Source organism: Oncorhynchus tshawytscha, linkage group LG20 (assembly GCF_018296145.1).
Source record: "Oncorhynchus tshawytscha isolate Ot180627B linkage group LG20, Otsh_v2.0, whole genome shotgun sequence".
Classification (NCBI taxonomy): Eukaryota; Metazoa; Chordata; class Actinopteri; order Salmoniformes; family Salmonidae; genus Oncorhynchus; species Oncorhynchus tshawytscha.
In genome coordinates, this window is record NC_056448.1 from 42517439 (window position 1) to 42541320 (window position 23882).

General features: G+C 42.7%; 1 protein-coding gene across 1 annotated transcript in view; it reads right to left on the reverse strand.

The window, feature by feature from the left end:
- Positions 1-3911: 3911 nt before the first annotated feature.
- Positions 3912-23882, reverse strand: part of auh (AU RNA binding protein/enoyl-CoA hydratase) — a 49114-nt gene continuing 29143 nt past the window's right edge. The window contains exons 7-10 of the mRNA XM_024381476.2: positions 11970-12157; positions 8320-8370; positions 5108-5155; positions 3912-4736 (exon numbers count right to left, since the gene is read on the reverse strand). Of these exons, the coding sequence (XP_024237244.1) occupies positions 4659-4736; positions 5108-5155; positions 8320-8370; positions 11970-12157 (365 nt within the window). The 3' untranslated portion in view covers positions 3912-4658. The remainder of the gene's footprint in view (positions 4737-5107; positions 5156-8319; positions 8371-11969; positions 12158-23882) is intronic.

Here is a 23882-nt window from a genome sequence, read left to right on the forward strand (position 1 = left end):
AAACAAACAATTCCTTGTTAAATGCAGCCATGCCTGTCAACCCTGCCTCCACTGATGACTATTACGACTGCGTTGCCTTCAACCGGGCAAAGCCCCGCAGGGCTGTGGCAGCCTGCTTCTGTGGCCTCTATTCCAGGAAGGAATGCAAGGTATTTCGTCAGCACAGCTGAAAGGGGGTGGAGGAACACGTAGGCCTGGACCCCGGGGCCTATAAACACACAGGCTATGAGCTGGCAGCTGGGTCTCTTTGTGTGGTGGTCAACTGTGCTTCCTCATGTGTGTGTGTGTGTGTGTGTGTCGCCCTCGATTGTTTAACTTTAGAGAGCATAGGAGAGTTGTGGGAGCCAGTGCTCTCACTGACTAAGGGAGACAGTTGGGGGAGCCAGTGCTCTCACTGACTAAGGGAGACAGTTGGGGGAGCCAGTGCTCTCACTGACTAAGGGAGACAGTTGGGGGAGCCAGTGCTCTCACTGACTAAGGGAGACAGTTGGGGGAGCCAGTGCTCTCACTGACTAAGGGAGACAGTTGGGGGAGCCAGTGCTCTCACTGACTAAGGGGGACAGTTGGGGAGCCAGTGCTCTCACTGACTAAGGGGGATAGTTGGGGGAGCCAGTGCTCTCGCTGACTAAGGGGACAGTTGGGGAGCCAGTGCTCTCACTGACTAAGGGGGACAGTTGGGGGAGCCAGTGCTCTCACTGACTAAGGGGGACAGTTGGGGAGCCAGTGCTCTCACTGACTAAGGGGGACAGTTGGGGAGCCAGTGCTCTCACTGACTAAGGGGGACAGTAGCCTGGTGGTGAGGTCTACAGTGGTGAAATGGTCTACAGTGGTGAAATGAGGTCTACAGTGGTGAAATGTCTCTCAAGTTTGGTTGACAACACCTGGAAAAGGGTCAGGAGAGAATTGTTCTATAAGGGTAGAGGCTCTGTTTGTGATAAGAACAATGCTCTGGGTTTCTGTTCACTGTGACAGGGGGAAATGGGTTAAGTTCATGATTTGCCCGTGCAGTCACTGTTTTCCCTGCAGGCTCACTAACCATAATAGAGGCTCTTATCATTTAGAAGAGTTTCTAAGAGGTTTCAGACAAAACAGCACGTCATGTGCTGCGATGAAACGGCTTTGAATCGGTTCACCTGATATTTTTTTTGGACCCCTTTTCGTGGTATCCAATTGGTAGTTACAGTCTTGTCCCATCGCTACAACTTCTGTACGGACTCGGGAGAGGCGAAGGTCGGGAGCCGTGCATCCTCCGAAACACAACTCCGCCAAGCCGCACTGCTCCTTTGACACAATGCTCGCTTAACCCGGAAGCCAGCTGCACCAATGTGTTGGAGGAAACGCCGTACTACTGGCAACCGTGTCAGCGTGCATGCACCTGACCCGCCACAGGAGTCGCTAGAGCGCGATGGGACAAGGACATCCGGGCCGGCCAAACCGTCCCCTAACCCAGATGACGCTGGGTCAATTGCGCATCGCCTCATGAGTCTCCTGGTCGTGGCCGGCTGTGACACAGCCCGGTATCGAACCAGGATCTGTAGTAACGCAGCTAGCACTCAGTTCTGTGCCTTAGACCGATGCGGCACTCGGTTGACCCAAACAAAGAAACTTGACTTGATATGAAATGAAACATGCCCTGCATTCTCATGTGTTAGCAGAGCATTGTTAGCAGATGAACGTGGTACCTTTCTGACCCACTGGAATTGTGATACAGTGAATTATAAGTTAAATAATCTGTGGAAAAATGACTTGTGTCATGCACAAAGTAAATGTCCTAACCGACTTGTCCAAACTATAAAACAATACATTTGTGGAGTGGTTGAAAAACTAATTTTAATGACTCCAACCTAAGTGTATGTAAACTTCCGACTTCAACTGTATTATTGTTGCATCATGAGACGTTATCAGGCTCCAACCTGTTCAGACGCCTACACAGTTCCTACCCTGTTGAAGTTTTATTGCTCTTTTGTAAAATAAAATATTTAACTAGGCAATCTAGTCAAGAACAAATTCTTATTTATAATGACGGCATAGGAACTGCCTTCTTCAGGGGAAGAACGACAGATTTTTACCTTGTCGGCTCAGGTATTTGATCTAGCAACCTTTCTTTTACTGGCCCAACACTAACCACCAGGCTACCTGCCGCCCCGTAATGGGGCATGTTTGCTTAATATTTCCGACGAACCCTTCCCATCACTACTTTAAAACCTTTTTTTATGATTGTTAAGTCAAAGACAAAACTATGTACACAAACTGCTGAAACAAGAGCAAAAAAGTGTAATAAAAATCCTTTAAACAGATTGTGTACAGATTGATCTTGTTTCTACAACTTCTGTGTTAACTTCCTTGATAAGCGGCTAGTTTTACGTGGAAGAAATTAGCTTTATGTGGCGAATTTGGATCGTGAGGAAAAACAATGCAAATTATTTCCCTGTTCCCTCTGTGTTTCTAAGATAAGCATTACATCATGTTGGCTAATCAATCCCAAAATGTCGCAGTAAAAGGTGACCCCCCCCATAACCCCTTGGAGCTCAGTTCCAGCTCAGTTAATAAACAGTACTTCAAATCAAATCGTGTAGCGAAATGCTTGTGCTTCTACTTCTCGACAGTGCAGCAATATCTAACAATTCCACATATACCTAATACACACAAATCAAGTAAAGGAATGGAATTAAGAATATATACATATGGATGAGCCATGTCAGAGAGGCACAGACTAAGGTATAGTAGAATACAGTATATACATATGAGATGAGTGCAAGATATGTAACAGGAGGAACACTCTTACTGACAGTTGTGGCTGCTTTGTGTGATGTATTGTTGTTTCTACCTTCTTGCCCTTTGTGCTGTTTTCTGTGCTCAATAATGTTTGTACCCTGTTTTGTGCTGCTGCCATGTTGTGTTGCTACCATGCTGTGTTGTTCTCATGTGGTTGTCATGTGTTGCTACCATGCTTTGTTGTCATGTGTTAATGCCATGCTATGTTGTTGTCTTAAGTCTCTCTTTATGTAGTGTTGTCTCTCTTGTCGTGATGTGTGTTTTGTCCTAAATGTTTATTTAATCCTGGCCTTTTGGTAGGCCGTCATTGTAAATAAGAATATGTTCTTAACTGACTTGCCTAGTTAAATAAAGGTTAAATAAAATATAAATAGAACATTTCTGAGGGAAACTATGTGTCCTTAAGCAGACAAAGTGGCTAACACTCCCTAGTACCTTGCCGATGACAAGCATACCCATAACATGATGCAGCCAACACCATGATTGAAAATATGAAGTGGTACTCAGTGATGTGTTGTGTTGGATTTGCCCAAAACATAATGCTTTGTTTTCAAGACAAAAAGTGATTTTTTTCCAGACATTTGTTGTAGTATTGCAAACTTATTGTAAACAGGATGCATGTTTTAGAATATTTTTTATTCTGTACAGGCTTCCTTCAGTTCACTCTGTCATTTAGGTTAGTATTGAAGAGTAACTACAATGTTGTTGATCCATTCTCAGTTGTCTCCTATCGTAATCATTTAACTCTGTAACTGGTTTACAAGGTCATCTGTCGTTCTGCCCCTGAACAGGCAGTTAACACACTGTTCCTAGGCCGTCATTGAAAATAAGAATTTGTTCTTAACTGACTTGCCTGGTTAAATAAAAGGTTTTTAAAAAAATACCATAATTTTTCATGGAAAACATGTTCGCTGTAAGGCCTAAAGCATTTAAACAGTACATTTCATAAACTACTGACTTGTTCTCATGAGAGAGTTTCTCTTAGGGTGAAAGGTCATAAAACATCAATACATTGATAATAATTTGGTGTCAAGAAACTCGGTTTAGATCCAAGGTTGGCAGAAGGTCTTTTCACACTACAGTATGGTCATGTGTAACTGGCTACAAAACATGAGACGAGAAGCATAGACAGGTGACAGAGTTTGAGACAGAACTTTATTGTGATAGCTCTACAAAGGTTTCCTCTGTGATCTAGGAACAGATCCTTTCTCTAACATTCAAACATTAGAAAACACAGCGAACTTGGGAAGTGCATGGCTTTTATCATGTGATTTGCTGTTAGCCTGCCTGATAATGGATTGGATGCGCTGACGACCACACGCTCGTCAAATAAATAGGGAATTTCGGGGACTATTCTTTTCTGCGTAATATTAAGGATCCAATCTCATCTCATCATATTTGCAAATTCTTAATTATTCTGATCTTCTGAATCACTGAGGAACAAACACTCGATGATGTTAACATACAGCAGACAGACCACATGTTGGGCACGACAACAAGGAAAGGCAACTCATGACATTAGAAACTGAAAAAAATAAAGTCATCATGCAGATTAGCAGTTCTGGTTATTAAATCAGCTGTAAAGTTGTTCTCTCCCTAACTTCTATCTCTGTCCGGATACAGTACTTTTATGTGACATCTCACGTCTCGGTTAGGACACCCCACTCCAGTTATAGAGAGGATGGTACTGCCTATATTGCCGTCTTATGGGAATCTGACAGAAGCAGTGAAAGGAGGAGAACTGAAGGTAGCCATTTGCGATTGCTCTTGATTGGCCCAGGGTGGCGTTTACTCCACCTTGATAGGCCCAGGGTGAACGTTTACTCTCCCTTGATTGGCCCAGGGTGAACGTTTACTCCACCTTGATTGGCCCAGGGTGGCGTTTACTCTCCCTTGAAGCGAGGAGGCCTCTTCTCCTTGAACGCAGCCAGTCCCTCCAGCCTGTCTTTCGTCGGAATCACCTTGGAAACGAAAGACAACAACATATATGTTCTATTTTGAGTGATCCTGCGAGCGATGGCGGTTGTTGTTTATGCGTCATACTGTGTGAGTTGTTTGATGTACAACTGAAGACTGTTCAAAGTGGTGTCCAAAGTGAGCGCAGATATGCAGCAGGTGGAAGAGGTACACTATGTCAATAGACACTATCTAACATTGACAAAATCGTGGCGTCATTGTATGTGAACTGCATATAAAAAGAAGTGTACATTTTAAATAGTTCTAGCAGAAAAATAAGCGTCAGAAATCTACAGCATATGGGCTATTTAACAGAATATGGGCTATTTAACAGAAGGGTTGTGGAATTGAAGTTCTTGTTCATGACTAGACGTACCTGGGCATAGCATGCTTCTTCAATTGCTAATCCCGTATTTAAATCCACCTGAAAAATATCAAGATATTAGAGAAAATAACAAACATATGCAGCAATATCAACCGTATAAAATAGCTATTTTCTACCATCTTTATTCTTGACCAGCTATGAGGTTTCCTTGTTTCATCATTTCCTGTCATTCCTACAGGATCGAAACTACAGATGTAGCGTCTTAATTTGATCAACCTGTTGCAGAAGAACATTCCTGCAATGGAAATGTAAAACTTGTAGTGTATTATTTGAGGTTTAAAAAGGCTTCTCAAGTTTGTAATTTCCACTGAAATTTCAGACTTGATTTTCCCTTATGGAAAATGTATCAACACCTACAAAAATGTCCATTAATTACACTGAACAAAAACATAAACGCAAATGGTAAAGCCTTGGTCATATGTTTCATGAGCTGAAATAAAAGATCCCTGAAATTTTCCATACGCATAAAAAGCTTATTTCTCTCAAAGTTGTTTACATCCCTGTTAGTGAGCATTTCTCCTTTGCCAAGATAATCCATCCACCTGACAGGTGTGGCATATCAAGAAGCTGATTAAAAAGCATGATCACTACACAGGTGCACCTTGTGCTGGGGACAATAAAAGGCCACTAAAATGTGCGGTTTTGTCAAACAACACAATGCCACAGAAGTTTTGAGGGAGTGTGCAATTGGCATGCTGACTGCAGGAATATCCACCAGAGCTGTTGCCAGATAATTTTATGTTAATTTCTCTACCATAAGCCGCCTCCAACGTCGTATTAGATCATTTGGCAGTACGTCCAACCGGCCTCACAACAGCAGACCACGTGTAACCATGCCAGCCCAGGACCTCCACATCCGGCTTCTTCACCTGCGGAATCGTCTCAGACCAGTCACCCGGACAGCTGATGAAACTGTGGGTTTGCACAACCGAATAATTACTGCACAAATTGTCAAGGAAACTCATCTGCGAGCTCGTCGACATCACCAAATGCTCATCTATGATGGCCACTGGCACACTGGAGAAGTGCTCTCTACACGGATGAATGGAGGTTTCAATTGTACCGCACAGATGGTAGACTGCGTGTATGGTGTCGTGTGGGTGAGCGGTTTGCTGATGTCAATGTTGTGAAGAGAGTGCCCCATGGTGGGGTTATGGTATGGGCAGGCATAAGCTATGGACAATGAACACAATTGCATTTTATCGCTTGCAATTTGAATGCAAAGAGATACCATGACGAGATCCTGAGGCCCATTGTTGTGCCATTCATCTGCCACCATCACTTCATGTTTCAGCATGATAATGCATGGCCCCATGTGGCAAGAATCTGTACACAATTCCTGGAAGCTGAAAATGTACCAGTTCTTCCATGGCCTGTATATTCACCAGACATGTCACCCATTGAGCATGTTTGGGATGCTCTGGATCGACATGTACGACAGCGTGTACCAGTTCCCGCAAATATCCAGTAACTTTGCACAGCCATTGAAGAGGAGTGGGACAATATTCCACAGGCCACAATCAACAGCCTGATCAACTGTATGCGAAGGAGACATGTCGCGCTGCAGGAGGCAAATGGTGGTCACACCAGGTGCTGAATGTTTTTTTGATCAACGCCCCTACTTTTTTTAAAGGTATCTGTGGCCAACAGATGCATATCTGTATTCCCATTTATGTGAAATCCATAGATTAGGACCTAATGAATTTATTCAAATTGACTGATTTCCTTCTATGAACTGTAACTCAGTAAAATGTTTGAAGTTGTGTTTATATTTTTGTTCAGTGTATAATCCACATAATAATTAACATTTCCTGTTTCTGTAGGATTCTTTTCTAGCTGTAGCAAACTGGCTCAAATTACGATCCTATATCTTTATTGAGCATATGTCTGTGCATTGGTAAAATGTTCACCAACTTTAACAAACCTACCTAGATCCAAGACCCATTCCAAATTCACACTTTAAAGGTTGAATTATACAGAATTAGGGGCAGCATTTATTTTCCTTGACAGCACAGAGAGAGGAGAAACCTACTTTCATAGGTTACCTTGGCATTTAACTGAACCAGAAATATCTCCTGTGCCATACTCTCCTTTAGAAAATAACCTACATTTAAAGAGATCGTTGTTAAACAATTTTATAAAGGAATGCACAGAAGAATTTCTCTGTTTAAAAATGTGCATCTTTCAAGTGGGCCAGCTGTTGACCTGTAGTCATATAACATGTACATGAAACCAGGCTGATCTTGCGTGTGATTTGACCATTTGTCAAAGTTAGCCCCAATATGGATATTGGCAGTTTGTGTAGCCTATGATACATTAACATGGTAGAACAGGCTGTCTACAAATGACACAGCACCTGTCAGAAAGTGTGGTTTATTTGTCAGTTGTGACCGTTGGCCTCTGGGATAACGAAGTCACTCAACAGATTCTCTCAGGTTTCTCTGACGGCCTTCAGATGTGACATGGATCCCTTTGGCAAGTGAGCTCACTCACTGACTACTGAATCAGATGCTTACTTCAATCCTCCACCATGCTTTGTGGCACCGATCCCTAAATGCAGCAAGACCCAAGAGGCCCAAATACTATTACTAGACCTAGGAGGCCATACCCAAATACTATTACTAGACCTAGGAGATCATTCCCAAATACTATTACTAGACCTAGGAGATCATTCCCAAATACTATTACTAGACCTAGGAGATCATTCCCAAATACTATTACTAGACCTAGGAGATCATTCCCAAATACTATTACTAGACCTAGGAGGCCATACCCAAATACTATTACTAGACCTAGGAGATCATTCCCAAATACTATTACTAGACCTAGGAGATCATTCCCAAATACTATTACTAGACCTAGGAGATCATTCCCAAATACTATTACTTAGACCTGAGGTCATTCCCAAATACTATTACTTAGACCTGAGGTCATTCCCAAATACTATTGCTAGACACAAGAGGTCATCCTTAAAAGGTCATTCCTAAGGGGTCAATCTCAAATATGATTTGAACCCAGGTCTGCTTAGAACATCAACATGACTTAAACTGTGCTTTAACCATTCAATAATAAACATATGAACAGATTTGGTCAAATGATAAAATACTGTACTTTAGACCAGTATGTTGACTGAAAACTGAATTTGGGGACATTTGATCACTTATTACAGAGATGGAAAAAGTACCGGTATATATGAGTCTTACCTCTATGCCCTGGTTGATTGCCAACTTTGCCATCCTAATTGCAATGGGACCCTGAAGAGATCAAAGCAAAACAATAGTTTGTTTAGGGTCAAAGTACATGTAAATAACTTCTTATGGCTGGGAGGCGCTATTTCCACGTTCGGATGAAAAGCAAGCCCAGAGTAAACTGCCTGCTACTCAGGCCCAGAAGCTAAGATATGCATATTATTAGTAGATTTGGATAGAAAACACTCTGAAGTTTCTAAAACTGTCTGAATGATGTCTGTGAGTATAACAGAGCTCAAATGGTAGGTAAAAACCTGAGAAAAATAGTAGTAGTAGTAGTTTTTCAAGTGATTGCCTATCCAATATACAGTGTGAATTTGGTCTTTAGAACGTTGTTTCAGGCTTCTACTATGAAGGGGAGCGAATAAGAGCTATTTGAATCAGGGGTCTGGAAGAAAGCCATTAGTTTAGTCACGCGCGTGGCCGTGAGTAAGAGCTCCGCTCCTTTTCATTTCTACAGACAAAGGAATTGTCTGGTTGAAACATTATTGAAGATTTATGATAAAAACATCTAAAGATTGACTCTATACATCGTTTGACATGTTTCTACGAACTGTAATAGAACTTTTTAGACTTTTCGTCTGGACCTAGTGCTCGCGCCTTGTGCATTTTGGATTACTGGACTAAACGCGCAAACAAAAAGGAGGTATTTGGACATAAATGATGGACTTTATGGAACAAAACAAACATTTTTTGTGGAACTGGGATTCCTGGGAGTGCATTCCGATGAAGATCATCAAAGGTAAGTGAATATTTATAATGCTATTTCTGACTTCTGTTGACTCCACAACATGGCTTGTTTTCGTGGCTGAGCGCTGTACTCAGATTATTGCATGGTGTACTTTTGCCGTAAAGCTTTTTTGAAATCTGACACAGCGGTTGCATTAAGGAGAAGTATATCTTTAATTATATGCATAACACTTGCATCTTTCATCAATGTTTATGATGAGTATTTCTGTAAATTGATGTGGCTCTCTGCAAAATCACCAGATGTTTTGGAAGCAAAACATTACTGAACGTAACGCCCCAATGTAAACTGAGATTTTTTGATATAAATATGAACTTTTTCGAACAAAACATACATGTATTGTGTAACATGAAGTCCTATGAGTGCCATCTGATGAAGATCATAAAAGGTTAGTGATTAATTTTATCTCTATTTCTGCTTTTTGTGACTCCTCTCTTTGGCTGGGAAAATGGCTGTGTTTTTTGTGACTAGGCGTTGACCTAACATAATCGCATGGTATGCTTTCGTCGTAAAGTCATTTTGAAATCGGACACTGTGGTGGGATTAACAACAAGTTTGTCTTTAAAACAGTGTGTAATACTTGTATGTTTGAGGAATTTTAATTATGAGATTTCTGTTGTTTGAATTTGGCAACATGCACTTTCACTGGCTGTTGTCAAATCGTCCCGTTAACGGGATTTCAGCCGTAACAAGATAACAATGGTTGTTGTGTCTACCCTGAGTCTATATAACAGGTGGTTCCCCGGTATAATGTTGCAGGTCACTAGAAATCTAATCCGTACATAAAAGGTACAACATCTGCATTCGCTCAGGTGTTATTTCTAAGAAGTTGATACATCACGACTGTAGGCTACACTCCAAATCATTCAGTGTAGCAGCCTATTCTGAGAATCTGAGAACAGGTTTGATTTCAGGGAAACCACAGAGTCAACGGCCATGTCGGAACACCCATACTTGCATCTAAAGAGTACGCTAATTGGGTATGCAAAAATAAAACGTTTTATATTATGTGAAATTTCCAAACATTTAGTACACTTTAAATGCCAGGATATAAAAGTAATTTCAGTTTTTTAATCTAGTATGAATTCGCTGCACAAATTGAGGAAGAAAATTCAATTTTTAGACCTAGCTGATAATCAAGTAAGGGGACACGATTTCAGACACAGCCAATGTGTAATAACATCCCTGCTTAAAGGTGGTATTACTGTGGTTTGTACAGTGTACAATGTACAGAGCATTCATCAAGTATTCAGACCCCTTGATTTTTCCCACATTTTGTTACGTTACAGCCTTATTCTAAAATGGATCAAATACTTTCCCCCCTCACCAATCTACACACAGTACCCCATAATGACCTAGTGATAACAGGTTTACATTTTTTTGTAGAAATTTATACAAAATAAAAAACTGATACATTATTTACATAAGTATTCAGACCCTTTGCTATGAGACTCAAAATTGAGCTTAGGTGCATCCTGTTTCGATTGATCATCCTTGAGATGTTTCTACAACTTGATTGGAGTCCACCTGTGTAAATTCAATTGATTGAACATGATTTGGAAAGCCACACAACTGTCTATATAAGGTCCCACAGTTGACAGTGCATGTCAGAGCAAAAAGCAAGCCATGAGGTTGAAGGAATTGTCCGTAGAGCTCCGAGACAGGATTGTGTCGAGCCACAGATCTGGGGAAGGGTACCAACCATTTCTGCAGCATAGAAGGTCCCCAAGAACACAGTTGCCTTTATAATTCTTATTAAATGGAAGAAGTTTGGAAACACCAAAACACTTCCTAGAGCTGGCCGACCGGGGGAGCAATCGGGGGAGAAGAGCCTCGGTAAGGGAGGTGACCAAGAACCCGATGGTCACTCTGACAGAGCTCCAGAACCTTCCAGAAGACAACCATCTTTGCAGCACTCCACCAATCAGGCCTTTAGGGTACAGTGGCCAGACAGAAGCCAGTCCTCAGTAAAAGGCACATGACAGCCCGCTTGGAGGTTGCCAAAAGGCACCTAAAGGACTCTTAGAACATGAGATACAAGATTCTCTGGTCTGATGAAACCAAGATTGAACTCTATGGCCTGAATGCCAAGCGTCACGTCTGGAGGAAACCCTACAGTGAAGCATGGTGGTGGCAGCATCATTCTGTGGGGATGTTTTCAGCGCCAGAGACTGTGAGACTTGTCAGGATCGAGGGAAAGATGAACGGAGCAAAGTACAGAGAGATCCTTGATGAAAACCTAATCCGGAGCACTCAGGACCTTTTACTGGGGTGAAGGTTCACCTTCCAACAGGACAACAACCCTAAGTACACAGCCAAGACTACGTAGTAGTGGCTTCGGGACAGGTCTCTGAATGTCCTTGAGTGGCCCAGGCAGAGGCTGGACTTGAACCCGATCGAACATCTCTGGAGAGACCTGAAAATAGCTGTGCAGCGACGCTCCCCATCCAACCTGACAGAGCTTGAGAGGATCTGCAGAGAAGAATGGGAGAAACTCCCCAAATACAGGTGTGCCAAGCTTGTAGTGTCATACCCAAGAAGCTAAAGCTGCTTCAACAAAGTACTGAGTAAAGGGTCTGAATACTTATGTAAATGTGATATTTAAATGTAGTATTTTTAATACATTTGCAAACATTTCTAAAAACCTGTTTTTTGCTTTGTCATTATGGTGTATTGTGATGTCCTTATGGGGTATTGTGCTGTCATTATGGTGTATTGTGTGTAGATTGATGAGGAAGAAAAACATTTTTTAAATCAATTTTAGAATAAGGCTGTAAGTTAACGAAATGTGGAAAATGTCACAGGGTTTGAATACTTTCTGAATGCACTGTACGTACATGCTTTATCATATACTCACATTTGGGTTGAACTCGCGGGCCAGGTCCAGTGCTCTGAGGTAGGCGGCATCTCCGCTCTTGTTCTGCTCCACGGCATGGCTGACCAGGCCCAGTCTCTTCGCCTCCGTTCCGTCAATCGCCCGCGCCGCAAAGATCAGCTCCTTAGCCAGGGCTACCCCGATGGCCCTGGGTAGTCGCTGGGTACCACCTGGATGGAGGAGGTGAAGGAGAAGGAAGAGGAGGGGGTGGAGAAGGAAGTGGAGGAGGGGGTGGAGGAGGAGAAGGAAGAAGAGGGGGTGGAGGGGGAGGAGAAGGAAGAGGAGGTGAAAGAAGAGAAGAGATTGGATGCTACAGTGAGTAACGTTATGTTAATGAATAAATATGGCTAGCCTGCTGAAACAGAACAAAATATGAACTATAATTCTATTTGTGAGAGCTGGCTGTTTTTATTCATACATGTAGGATTATTCATGGTTTATAACACCCAAAGACAGTCTACAACACTAACACACCTGATTTAAAACATTAACCAATCATGGAATGAAAGCCTGCACACTCTGTGAAGCTGTCCAGGACCTTTGGAGCTGGAGAGGAGACCCCTGGTCTACAGTGCATCTTTGTTGAAGTTTTCAGTTGAGTTTATTGTGATGATTTGACAAGGAATATTCCCCACAAATGAGATAAGGAAGATAAGCAATGTTTGAACAATGCTGTGGGTCATAGCACGTTCCTCCTGGGCTGTGACCTCCTGGGCTGTAATGTACTGGACTGTGATGTACTGGACTGTGATGTACTGGACTGTAATGTACTGGACTGTAATGTACTGGACTGTAATGTACTGGACTGTAATGTACTGGACTGTGATTTACTGGACTGTGATTTACTGGACTGTAATGTACTGGACTGTAATGTACTGGAATATAATGTACTGGACTGTGATGTACTGGACTGTGATTTACTGGACTGTGATTTACTGGACTGTGATTTACTGGACTGTGATTTACTGGTCTGTGATTTACTGGACTGTGATTTACTGGACTGTGATTTACTGGTCTGTGATGTACTGGACTGTGATTTACTGGACTGTGATTTACTGGACTGTGATTTACTGGTCTGTGATGTACTGGACTGTGATGTACTGGACTGTGATGTACTGGACTGTGATGTACTGGTCTGTGATGTACTGGACTGTGATTTACTGGACTGTGATGTACTGGACTGTGATTTACTGGACTGTGATTTACTGGACTGTGATGTACTGGACTGTGATTTACTGGACTGTGATTTACTGGACTGTGATTTACTGGACTGTGATGTACTGGACTGTGATGTACTGGACTGTGATGTACTGGACTGTGATGTACTGGACTGTGATTTACTGGACTGTGATGTACTGGACTGTGATGTACTGGACTGTGATGTACTGGACTGTGATGTACTGGACTGTGATGTACTGGACTGTGATGTACTGGACTGTGATTTACTGGACTGTGATGTACTGGACTGTGATGTACTGGACTGTGATGTACTGGACTGTGATGTACTGGACTGTGATGTACTGGACTGTGATGTACTGGACTGATGTACTGGACTGTGATGTACTGGACTGTGGATTGTGGTTAAACTTTCTATAATACTCCACTTCTCTGTATATTTTGGGGTGGAAAACATGTACAGTAGTGTATCAATTTCTTCCTTGTTGAAAGGACACTGTAAATCCTGACCTTTCTCATTCAGGGCAAGCAATTACCTCACTCCATCTGTGGAAGTCACATATCTGGGAGGTGAAATACAAAGACAAAGAAGGTCTTGGCTTCTCACCACCTGAATATACAGTAACCTCATCTTGCAGGAGCTGTGATGCACTTGGCAGCAGTTATGTCAAGCCTAGATCTAGATGCATCAAATATCTAGAAGGTGAACACAACTAAATGAGGGGTACAAAAAAAAGGGAGAAATTTGAGATAAACAGCAATGTGCTTTTTATTGGGCTTCTCTTAAAAATGCTAAAGTAGATAGCTTTCCTGAAATTTGTATTTATTTATTTCACCTTTATTTAACCAGGTAGGCCAGTAGAGAACAAGTTATCAATTACAACTGTGACCTGGCCAAGATAAAGCAAAGCAGTGCAACAAAAATAACAACACGGAGTTACACATAAACAAACTTACAGTCAATAACACAACAGAAAAATCTATATACAGTGTGTGCAAATGTAGAAGAGTATGGAGGTAAGACAATAAATAGGCCATAGAGGCTAAATAATTACAATTTAGCATTAACACTGGAGTGATAGATGTGCAGAAGATGATGTGCAAGTAGAGATACTGGGGTGCAAAAGAGCAAGAGGATAAATAACAATATGGGGATGAAGTAGTTGGGTGTGCTATTTACAGATTGGCTGTGTACAGGTACGGTGCGCTGCTCTGACAGCTGATGCTTAAAGTTAGTGAGGGAGATATAAGACTCCAACTTCAGTGATTTTTGCAATTCGTTTGAGTCATTGGCAGCAGAGAACTGGAAGGAAAGGCGGCCAAATTAAGTGTTGGCTTTGGGGCTGACCAGTGAAATATACCTGCTGGAGCTCGTGCTATGGGTGGGTGTTGCTATGGTGACCAGTGAGCTGAGATCAGGCGGGGCTTTACCTAGCAAAGAGTTATAGATGACCTGGAGCCAGTGGGTTTGGCGACGAATATGAAGCGAGGACCAGCCAACGAGAGCATACAGGTTGCAGTGGTGGTTAGTATATGGGGCTTTGGTGACAAAATGGATGGCACTGTGATAGACTACATCCAGTTTGCTGAGTAGAGTGTTGGAGGCTATTTTGTAAATGACATCGCCAAAGAAAAGGATCGGTAGGATGGTCAGTTTTACGAGACTATGTTTGGCAGCATGAGTGAAGGAGGTTTTGTTGCGAAATAGGAAGCCGATTCTAGATTTAATTTTGGATTGGAGATGCTTAATGTGAGTCTGGAAGGAGAGTTTACAGTCTAACCAGACACCTAGGTATTTGTAGCTGTCCACGTATTCTAAGTCAGAACCATCCAGAGTAGTGATGCTAGTCGGGTGGGCAGGTGCGGGCAACAATTGGTTGAAGAGCATGCATTTAGTTTTACTAGCATTTAAAGGCAGTTGGAGGCCACGGAAGGAGTGTTGTATGGCATTGAAGCTCGTCTGGAGGTTAGTTAACACGAACACTATGACTAACTTCCTTATCAGACTAGAATGGCGGTTATATTGCTCATGGCATTGCTCACCAAGGTAATAAACTCAGTCCAGATGCATTTCTACAGGAAACTAAACACTTACATACAAACAATGCAATGCACATAGTCCGGAGTAAAATAAAACAAGACCTTTTAAACAAATGGCAGTGTAATTCCTTGGTAATATAGGGCTTAAGAGTGAATATGGGTCAGTCACTTAATTAGCAGCGTGTATTATCAGTATGTTGACAGTGATCACAGACACATTCTCACCTCCCGGACAGGATGCTCACACGTAATTTCAGTCATTCTGAATTGATCAGGTTGAGCTGATCAAACAGGGCAGAGGAGTGGTGATGACAACAGTATTCTCTGTTAGTTGTGTTATCATTCTGACAGCTGCTACAGCCCACGTTGTGTCGACTAAGACAAAATGATAACACGGAAAAAATAAGGGACATGACTAAAAAGTTACATATTATTATTATTGTATATTTCTATAAATTACAGGTAAACTATACACAAGGTAGAATGTAGAATGTAGCTGTTCCAGACTTTCACATATAAATAAATGCCATCTGTTTTTGTTGTCATGACAGTAGTTGGTTTGAAGTGGTCCTTGTTGCTCAACTCTTACACAAGAACTTGGATGGGAAAGTGTTTACCCGTGGAGGAGCCTGCATGAATTATCACAGAACCCTGATGGCGCAATGACAAACACTCGTTTGTTGCCAATTGCTGTTTTCACTGTGTCTCTGTCTACATCTATTTAGGCTGTTTTCTCTGTGTCTCTGTCTACATCTCTTTGGACTGTTTTCTCTGTGTCTCTGTCTACATCTCTTTGGACTGTTTTCTCTGTGTCTCTGTCTACATCTCTTTGGACTGTTTTCTCTGTGTCTCTGTCTACATCTCTTTGGACTGTTTTCTCTGTGTCTCTGTCTACATCTCTTTGGACTGTTTTCTCTGTGTCTCTGTCTACATCTCTTTGGACTGTTTTCTCTGTGTCTCTGTCTACATCTCTTTGCTTTGGACTGTTTTCTCTGTGTCTCTGTCTACATCTATTTAGGCTGTTTTCTCTGTGTCTCTGTCTACATCTATTTAGGCTGTTTTCTCTGTGTCTCTGTCTACATCTCTTTGGACTGTTTTCTCTGTGTCTCTGTCTACATCTCTTTACACTGTTTTCTCTTGTCTCTGTCTACATCTCTGACTGTTTTCTCTGTGTCTCTGTCTACATCTCTTTGGACTGTTTTCTCTGTGTCTCTGTCTACATCTCTTTGGACTGTTTTCTCTGTGTCTCTGTCTACATCTCTTTGGACTGTTTTCTCTGTGTCTCTGTCTACATCTCTTTGACTGTTTTTGTGTCTCTGTCTACATCTCTTTTCTGTGTCTCTGTCTACATCTCTGGACTGTCTGTGTCTCTGTCTACATCTCTTTGGACTGTTTTCTCTGTGTCTCTGTCTACATCTCTTTGGACTGTTTTCTCTGTGTCTCTGTCTACATCTCTTTGGACTGTTTTCTCTGTGTCTCTGTCTACATCTCTTTGGACTGTTTTCTCTGTCTACATCTCTTTGGACTGTTTTCTCTGTGTCTCTGTCTACATCTCTTTGGACTGTTTTCTCTGTGTCTCTGTCTACATCTCTGGACTGTTTTCTATGTGTCTCTGTCTACATCTCTTTGGACTGTTTTCTCTGTGTCTCTGTCTACATCTCTGGACTGTTTTCTCTGTGTCTCTGTCTACATCTCTTTGGACTGTTTTCTCTGTGTCTCTGTCTACATCTCTTTGCTTTGGACTGTTTTCTCTGTGTCTCTGTCTACATCTCTTTGGACTGTTTTCTCTGTGTCTCTGTCTACATCTCTTTGCTTTGGACTGTTTTCTCTGTGTCTCTGTCTACATCTCTTTAGGCTGTTTTCTCTGTGTCTCTGTCTACATCTCTTTGGACTGTTTTCTCTGTGTCTCTGTCTACATCTCTTTGGACTGTTTTCTCTGTGTCTCTGTCTACATCTCTTTGCTTTGGACTGTTTTCTCTGTGTTTCTGTCTACATCTCTTTAGGCTGTTTTCTCTGTGTCTCTGTCTACATCTCTTTGGACTGTTTTCTCTGTGTCTCTGTCTACATCTCTTTGCTTTGGACTGTTTTCTCTGTGTCTCTGTCTACATCTCTGGACTGTTTTCTCTGTGTCTCTGTCTACATCTCTTTGGACTGTTTTCTCTGTGTCTCTGTCTACATCTCTTTGGACTGTTTTCTCTGTGTCTCTGTCTACATCTCTTTGGACTGTTTTCTCTGTGTCTCTGTCTACATCTCTGGACTGTTTTCTCTGTGTCTCTGTCTACATCTCTTTGACTGTTTTTTGTCTCTGTCTACATCTCTTTGGACTGTTTTCTCTGAGTCTCTGTCTACATCTCTTTGGACTGTTTTCTCTGAGTCTCTGTCTACATCTCTTTGGACTGTTTTCTCTGTGTCTCTGTCTACATCTCTGGACTGTTTTCTATGTGTCTCTGTCTACATCTCTTTGGACTGTTTTCTCTGTGTCTCTGTCTACATCTCTGGACTGTTTTCTCTGTGTCTCTGTCTACATCTCTTTGGACTGTTTTCTCTGTCTACATCTCTTTGGACTGTTTTCTCTGTGTCTCTGTCTACATCTCTGGACTGTTTTTCTGTGTCTCTGTCTACATCTCTTTGGACTGTTTTCTCTGTCTACATCTCTGTCTGTGTCTCTGTCACATCTCTTTGGACTGTTTTCTATGTGTCTCTGTCTACATCTCTTTGGACTGTTTTCTCTGTGTCTCTGTCTACATCTCTGGACTGTTTTCTCTGTGTCTCTGTCTACATCTCTTTGGACTGTTTTCTCTGTGTCTCTGTCTACATCTCTTTGGACTGTTTTCTATGTGTCTCTGTCTACATCTCTTTGCTTTGGATTGCCTCATTTCTTACTTGCTTCATCAACTCATAACAGTTAGCTTAAAATAGCGCAACATAACATAATAACAGAACTTTGAAGGCTAAACATTTTGATTAGCCAAAAGAATGTAGCCATTGTTTACCCATTCTACAGAGTGCAAGATAGTGCACTGCAAATTCTCAGACAACATATTCAAGACATCCTCGACAAACACACAAGTGAAGAAAAAGGCAGATGAGAGATAAGATGTTACATGGAATCGTTGTGTCACTCGGCACATTATTAACCACACAATTCTGGTAACTTCTGTGGCTCGACCTCGTAGCCTTGCATAACATTGTGTAACTAAGTTTAAATACACCAGGGGGAAAATGGTGCAACAACTTCTGAGAAATCATTGTCACAATGCCATTTTCCTCATGGCGGTTGGTCAATTTTCTCATTGCTTAACCATTGCCTGAACCGTAAACATTGCACAATGGGGAAAAGCTACAGTTAGTGTCTTGACATGCCTTGAGAAAGTATGATGTAGTGCAAATAGTGTTGCACAGTGCTATCATGTCAAGGAGCTGCCTTTAGGGGCGTGTGTTTGAAATCAGTGAGCCGGACAGCAAACGAAGTGAAGTGAAAATGCATTTTGGCTTCAAAGAAAAGTTCAAGGTCGGTGCTGAAGAGGACTCGTGACAGCTTTGTGAGGAGTCAAGACACTTTCTGCAGAAATAAGGCTCCTAGAATCGCAACATTAACCCTTCCCAATAGCCAGCAATATAGACTTATGTCTACTACAATGTTGCTGTTTACCACAGAAGGTTGGGGTCAATTCAGGATTGAAATGACCAGACAATTCGTCAAGTGTAACATGGTGAAATACCTCAATAACTGAAATCTTGCTGGAACGGACCTTAGCTCTGCTGAGTACCGAATTACAAAAAGTTTGTTGAATTCCCAACGTGTTATCACTATGCTTTCAACCATTTAAAAGCACAACCACATTCCAATAGAAAAACAATATCTGTTTTAGTTAGTTATAAATATCTAGCACTGTACTTTTAACCATTTAAAAGCACAACCACATTCCAATAGAAAAACAATATCTGTTTTAGTTAGTTATAAATATCTAGCACTGTACTTTTAACCATTTAAAAGCACAACCACATTCCAATGGAAAAACAATGGTTTTGGTCTAGTTGTCATCTTAAGGTGTTATCACTGCATATTCATCCATCTAAAAGCACAACCACATTCCAATGGAAAAATAATGGTTTTGGTCTAGTTGTCATCTTAAGGTGTTATCACTGCATATTCATCCATTTAAAAGCACAACAAAGTTAAAATGTGAAATACAATGTCTGTTTTTAAAATACAACATAATGTGTTACCACATATAACAGCAAAACCAAATGACCTGGATTATAGTTCAGATTACTTTAAATGTATATTGTGCAAGTGAGATTCTCCACAGATTATCAACATTGTGAAGACTTTGTATGACTACATAATAAAACTCTTGTAGTTACAATAACCTCAAAATGTGGCCATGGATGAGTTACACATTTTGGGGTTGAATAACAAAACTCCTCGGATAGTTTCATCAGAGCTACTGGCTTAACCTCGGCCAACAGCTCCGCCCCCCCCCCCCGCAGCTACTCGCCCAAGCCTCTCCAGGTTCTCCTTTACCCAAATCCAGATAGCAGATGTTCTGAAAGAGCTGCAAAACCTGGACCCGTACAAATCAGCTGGGCTTGACAATCTGGACCCTCTATTTCTGAAACTATCCGCCTCCATTGTCGCAACCCCTATTACAAGCCTGTTCAACCTCTCTTTCATATCGTCTGAGATCCCCAAGGATTGGAAAGCTGCCGCAGTCATCCCCCTCTTCAAAGGGGGAGACACCCTGGACCCAAACTGTTACAGACCTATATCCATCCTGCCCTGCCTATCTAAGGTCTTCGAAAGCCAAGTCAACAAACAGGTCACTGACCATCTGAACAACTAACTGTGGTTTATGGTCAGTACTATGTAAAGTCAGGAAGTTACATGATCAAATACTCTGCACTGTAAAGTGAATGACTTGGTTGTTTCAATTAGAACTATTCTATAATTGAAATAATTGAAACAACCAAGTCATTCACTTTACAGTGCAGAGTATTTGATCATGTAACTTCCTGACTTTACATAGTACTGTGCAATCTGGTTTCCGACCCGGTCACGGGTGCACCTCAGCCACGCTCAAGGTACTAAACGATATCATAACCGCCATCGATAAAAGACAGTACTGTGCAGTCGTCTTCATCGACCTTGCCAAGGCTTTCGACTCTGTCAATCACCATATTCTTATCGGCAGACTCAGTAGCCTTGGTTTTTCTGATGACTATCTTGCCTGGTTCACCAACTACTTTGCAGACAGAGTTCAGTGTGTCAAATCGGAGGGCATGCTGTCCGATCCTCTGGCAGTCTCTATGGGGGTGCCACAGGGTTCAATTCTCGGGCCGACTCTTTTCTCTGTATATATCAATGGTGTTGCTCTTGCTGCGGGCGATTCCCTGATCCACCTCTACGCAGCTTCAATGCCATACAACACTCCTTCCGTGGCCTCCAACTGCTCTTAAACGCTAGTAAAACCAAATGCATGCTTTTCAACTGTGCGCTGCCTGCACCTGCACGCCCGACTAGCATCACCACCCTGGATGGTTCTGACCTAGAATATGTGGACATCTATAAGTACCTAGGTGTCTGGCTAGACTGTAAACTCTCCTTCCAGACTCATATCAAACATCTCCAATCTAAAATCAAATCTAGAGTCGGCTTTCTATTCCGCAACAAAGCCTCCTTCACTCACGCCGCCAAACACTTACCCTAGTAAAACTGACTATCCTACAGATCCTCGACTTTGGCGATGTCATCTACAAAATAGCTTCCAACACTCTACTCAGCAAACTGGATGCAGTTTATCACAGTGCCATCCGTTTTGTTACTAAAGCACCTTATACCACCCACCACTGCGACCTGTATGCTCTAGTCGGCTGGCCCTCGCTACATATTCGTCGCCAGACCCACTGGCTCCAGGTCACCACCTGTCCCACAGGTGTGATGTTCGGATGTACCGATCCTGTGCAGTTGTTGTTACATGTGGTCTGTCACTGCAGGGACGATCAGCTGTCTGTCCTGTCTCCCTGTAGCGCTGTCTTAGGCATCTCACAGTACGGACAAAGCAATTTATTGCCCTGGCCACATCTGCAGTCCTCATGCCTCCTTGCAACATGCCTAAGGCACATTCACACAGATGAGCAGGGACCCTGGGCATTTTTCTTTTGGTGTTTTTCAGAGTCAGTAGAAAGACCTCTTTAATGTCCTAAGTTTTCATAACTGTGACGTTAATTGCCTACCGTCTGTAAGCTGTTAGTGTCTTAACGACCGTTCCACAGGTGCTTGTGCATTAATTGTTTATGGTTCATTGAACAAGCAAGGGAAACAGTGTTTAAACACCTTTACAATGAAGATCTGTGATGTTATTTGAAAGACAGGGTCCTGAAAATGGGACGTTTCTTTTTTTGCTGAGTTATACACATACACACACATACACACACACACACACACACACCGAGGTAACCCACATTAACAACCTCGGTATTGGTGCCCCCCGTATATAGTCTCCACACTGACTCTGTACCGGCGCCCCTGTATATAGCCTCCACACTGACTCGGTATCGGTGCCCCCGTATATAGCCTCCACACTGACTCGGTATCGGTGCCCCCCGTATATAGCCTCCACACTGACTCGGTATCGGTGCCCCCTGTATATAGCCTCCACACTGACTCGGTATCAGTGCCCCCTGTATATAGCCTCCACACTGACTCGGTATCGGTGCCCCCTGTATATAGCCTCCACACTGACTCGGTACCGGTGCCCCCTGTATATAGCCTCCACACTGACTCGGTATCGGTGCCCCCGTATATAGCCTCCACACTGACTCGGCATCGGTGCCCCCGTATATAGCCTCCACACTGACTCGGTATCGGTGCCCCCGTATATAGCCTCCACACTGACTCGGTATCGGTGCCCCCTGTATATAGCCTCCACACTGACTCGGTATCGGTGCCCCCTGTATATAGCCTCCACACTGACTCGGTATCGGCGCCCCCTGTATATAGCCTCCACACTGACTCGGTCCGGCGCCCCCTGTATATAGCCTCCACACTGACTCGGTATCGGTGCCCCCGTATATAGCCTCCACACTGACTCGGTATCGGTGCCCCCGTATATAGCCTCCACACTGACTCGGTATCGGTGCCCCCTGTATATAGCCTCCACACTGACTCGGTATCGGTGCCCCCTGTATATAGCCTCCACACTGACTCTGTACCGGCGCCCCCTGTATATAGCCTCCACACTGACTCGGTATCGGTGCCCCCTGTATATAGCCTCCACACTGACTCGGTATCGGTGCCCCCGTATATAGCCTCCACACTGACTCGGTATCGGTGCCCCCTGTATATAGCCTCCACACTGACTCGGTATCGGTGCCCCCTGTATATAGCCTCCACGCTGACTCTGTACCGGCGCCCCCTGTATATAGCCTCCACACTGACTCTGTACCGGCGCCCCCTGTATATAGCCTCCACGCTGACTCTGTACCGGCGCCCCCTGTATATAGCCTCCACGCTGACTCTGTACCGGCGCCCCCTGTATATAGCCTCCACGCTGACTCTGCACCGGCGCCCCCTGTATATAGCCTCCACACTAACTCGGTATCGGTGCCCCCTGTATATAGCCTCCACACTGACTCTGTACCGGCGCCCCCTGTATATAGCCTCCACGCTGACTCTGTACCGGCGCCCCCTGTATATAGCCTCCACGCTGACTCTGTACCGGCGCCCCCTGTATATAGCCTCCACACTGACTCTGTACCGGCGCCCCCCGTATATAGCCTCCACACTGACTCGGTATCGGTGCCCCCTGTATATAGCCTCCACACTGACTCTGTACCGGCGCCCCCTGTATATAGCCTCCACACTGACTCTGTACCGGCGCCCCCTGTATATAGCCTTGTTATTGTTATTATTTTTGTGTTATTTTTTATTTTAGTCTACTTGGTAAATATTTTCTTCTTCTTGAACTGCACTGTTGGTTAAGGGCTTGTCAGTAAAGCATTTCACGGTAAAGTCTACACTTGTTGTATTCGATGCATGTGACAAAGTTTGATTTGAATACATTCAGGATACCAGTATGTAGTATGGAAGGCTATTACAATACAGCTGGGTTATGATAGATGTCCCTGCGTTACAAAAGGTACCACAATTAGGTTAATACAGTGTTTTAATTCATTTTATTTTATTCATTTATCCAAATGCAATGGGAATATTGTTGTTTTCAGCCTATTCCAGAAATGAGAATTAGACCAAAAATGAAAGCAAATGATCTGAGAATGGTGCTGGAAGGTTTGGTGCTGGATCTTGGTGCTGGATATTGGTGCTGGACCATCTACCATAAAAAGACAAATGGGACAGTTTGATGAAAAAGCTTTAAATAAAAAGGTTCAAATCCAGGTCATGTGACAGGATTAACAAAACCAATCTGTTTAATGAACGAATAAAAACCATTAACATTTTGCATTAAGATAACCTTTAAGGGGGTTGTGAAGGATTTATAAGTAGTTTATTTTGCAAGCACCAAAATCCCACAGTTCGAACCAAAGACTTAAATCATAACTGTTTGTAATGATTTATATACTAGCCTATACTATTAACTAAAATATAACTGTCTAATAAATGACTTAATGATTTATATACTAACCTATACTATTAACTAAAATATAACTGTCTAATAA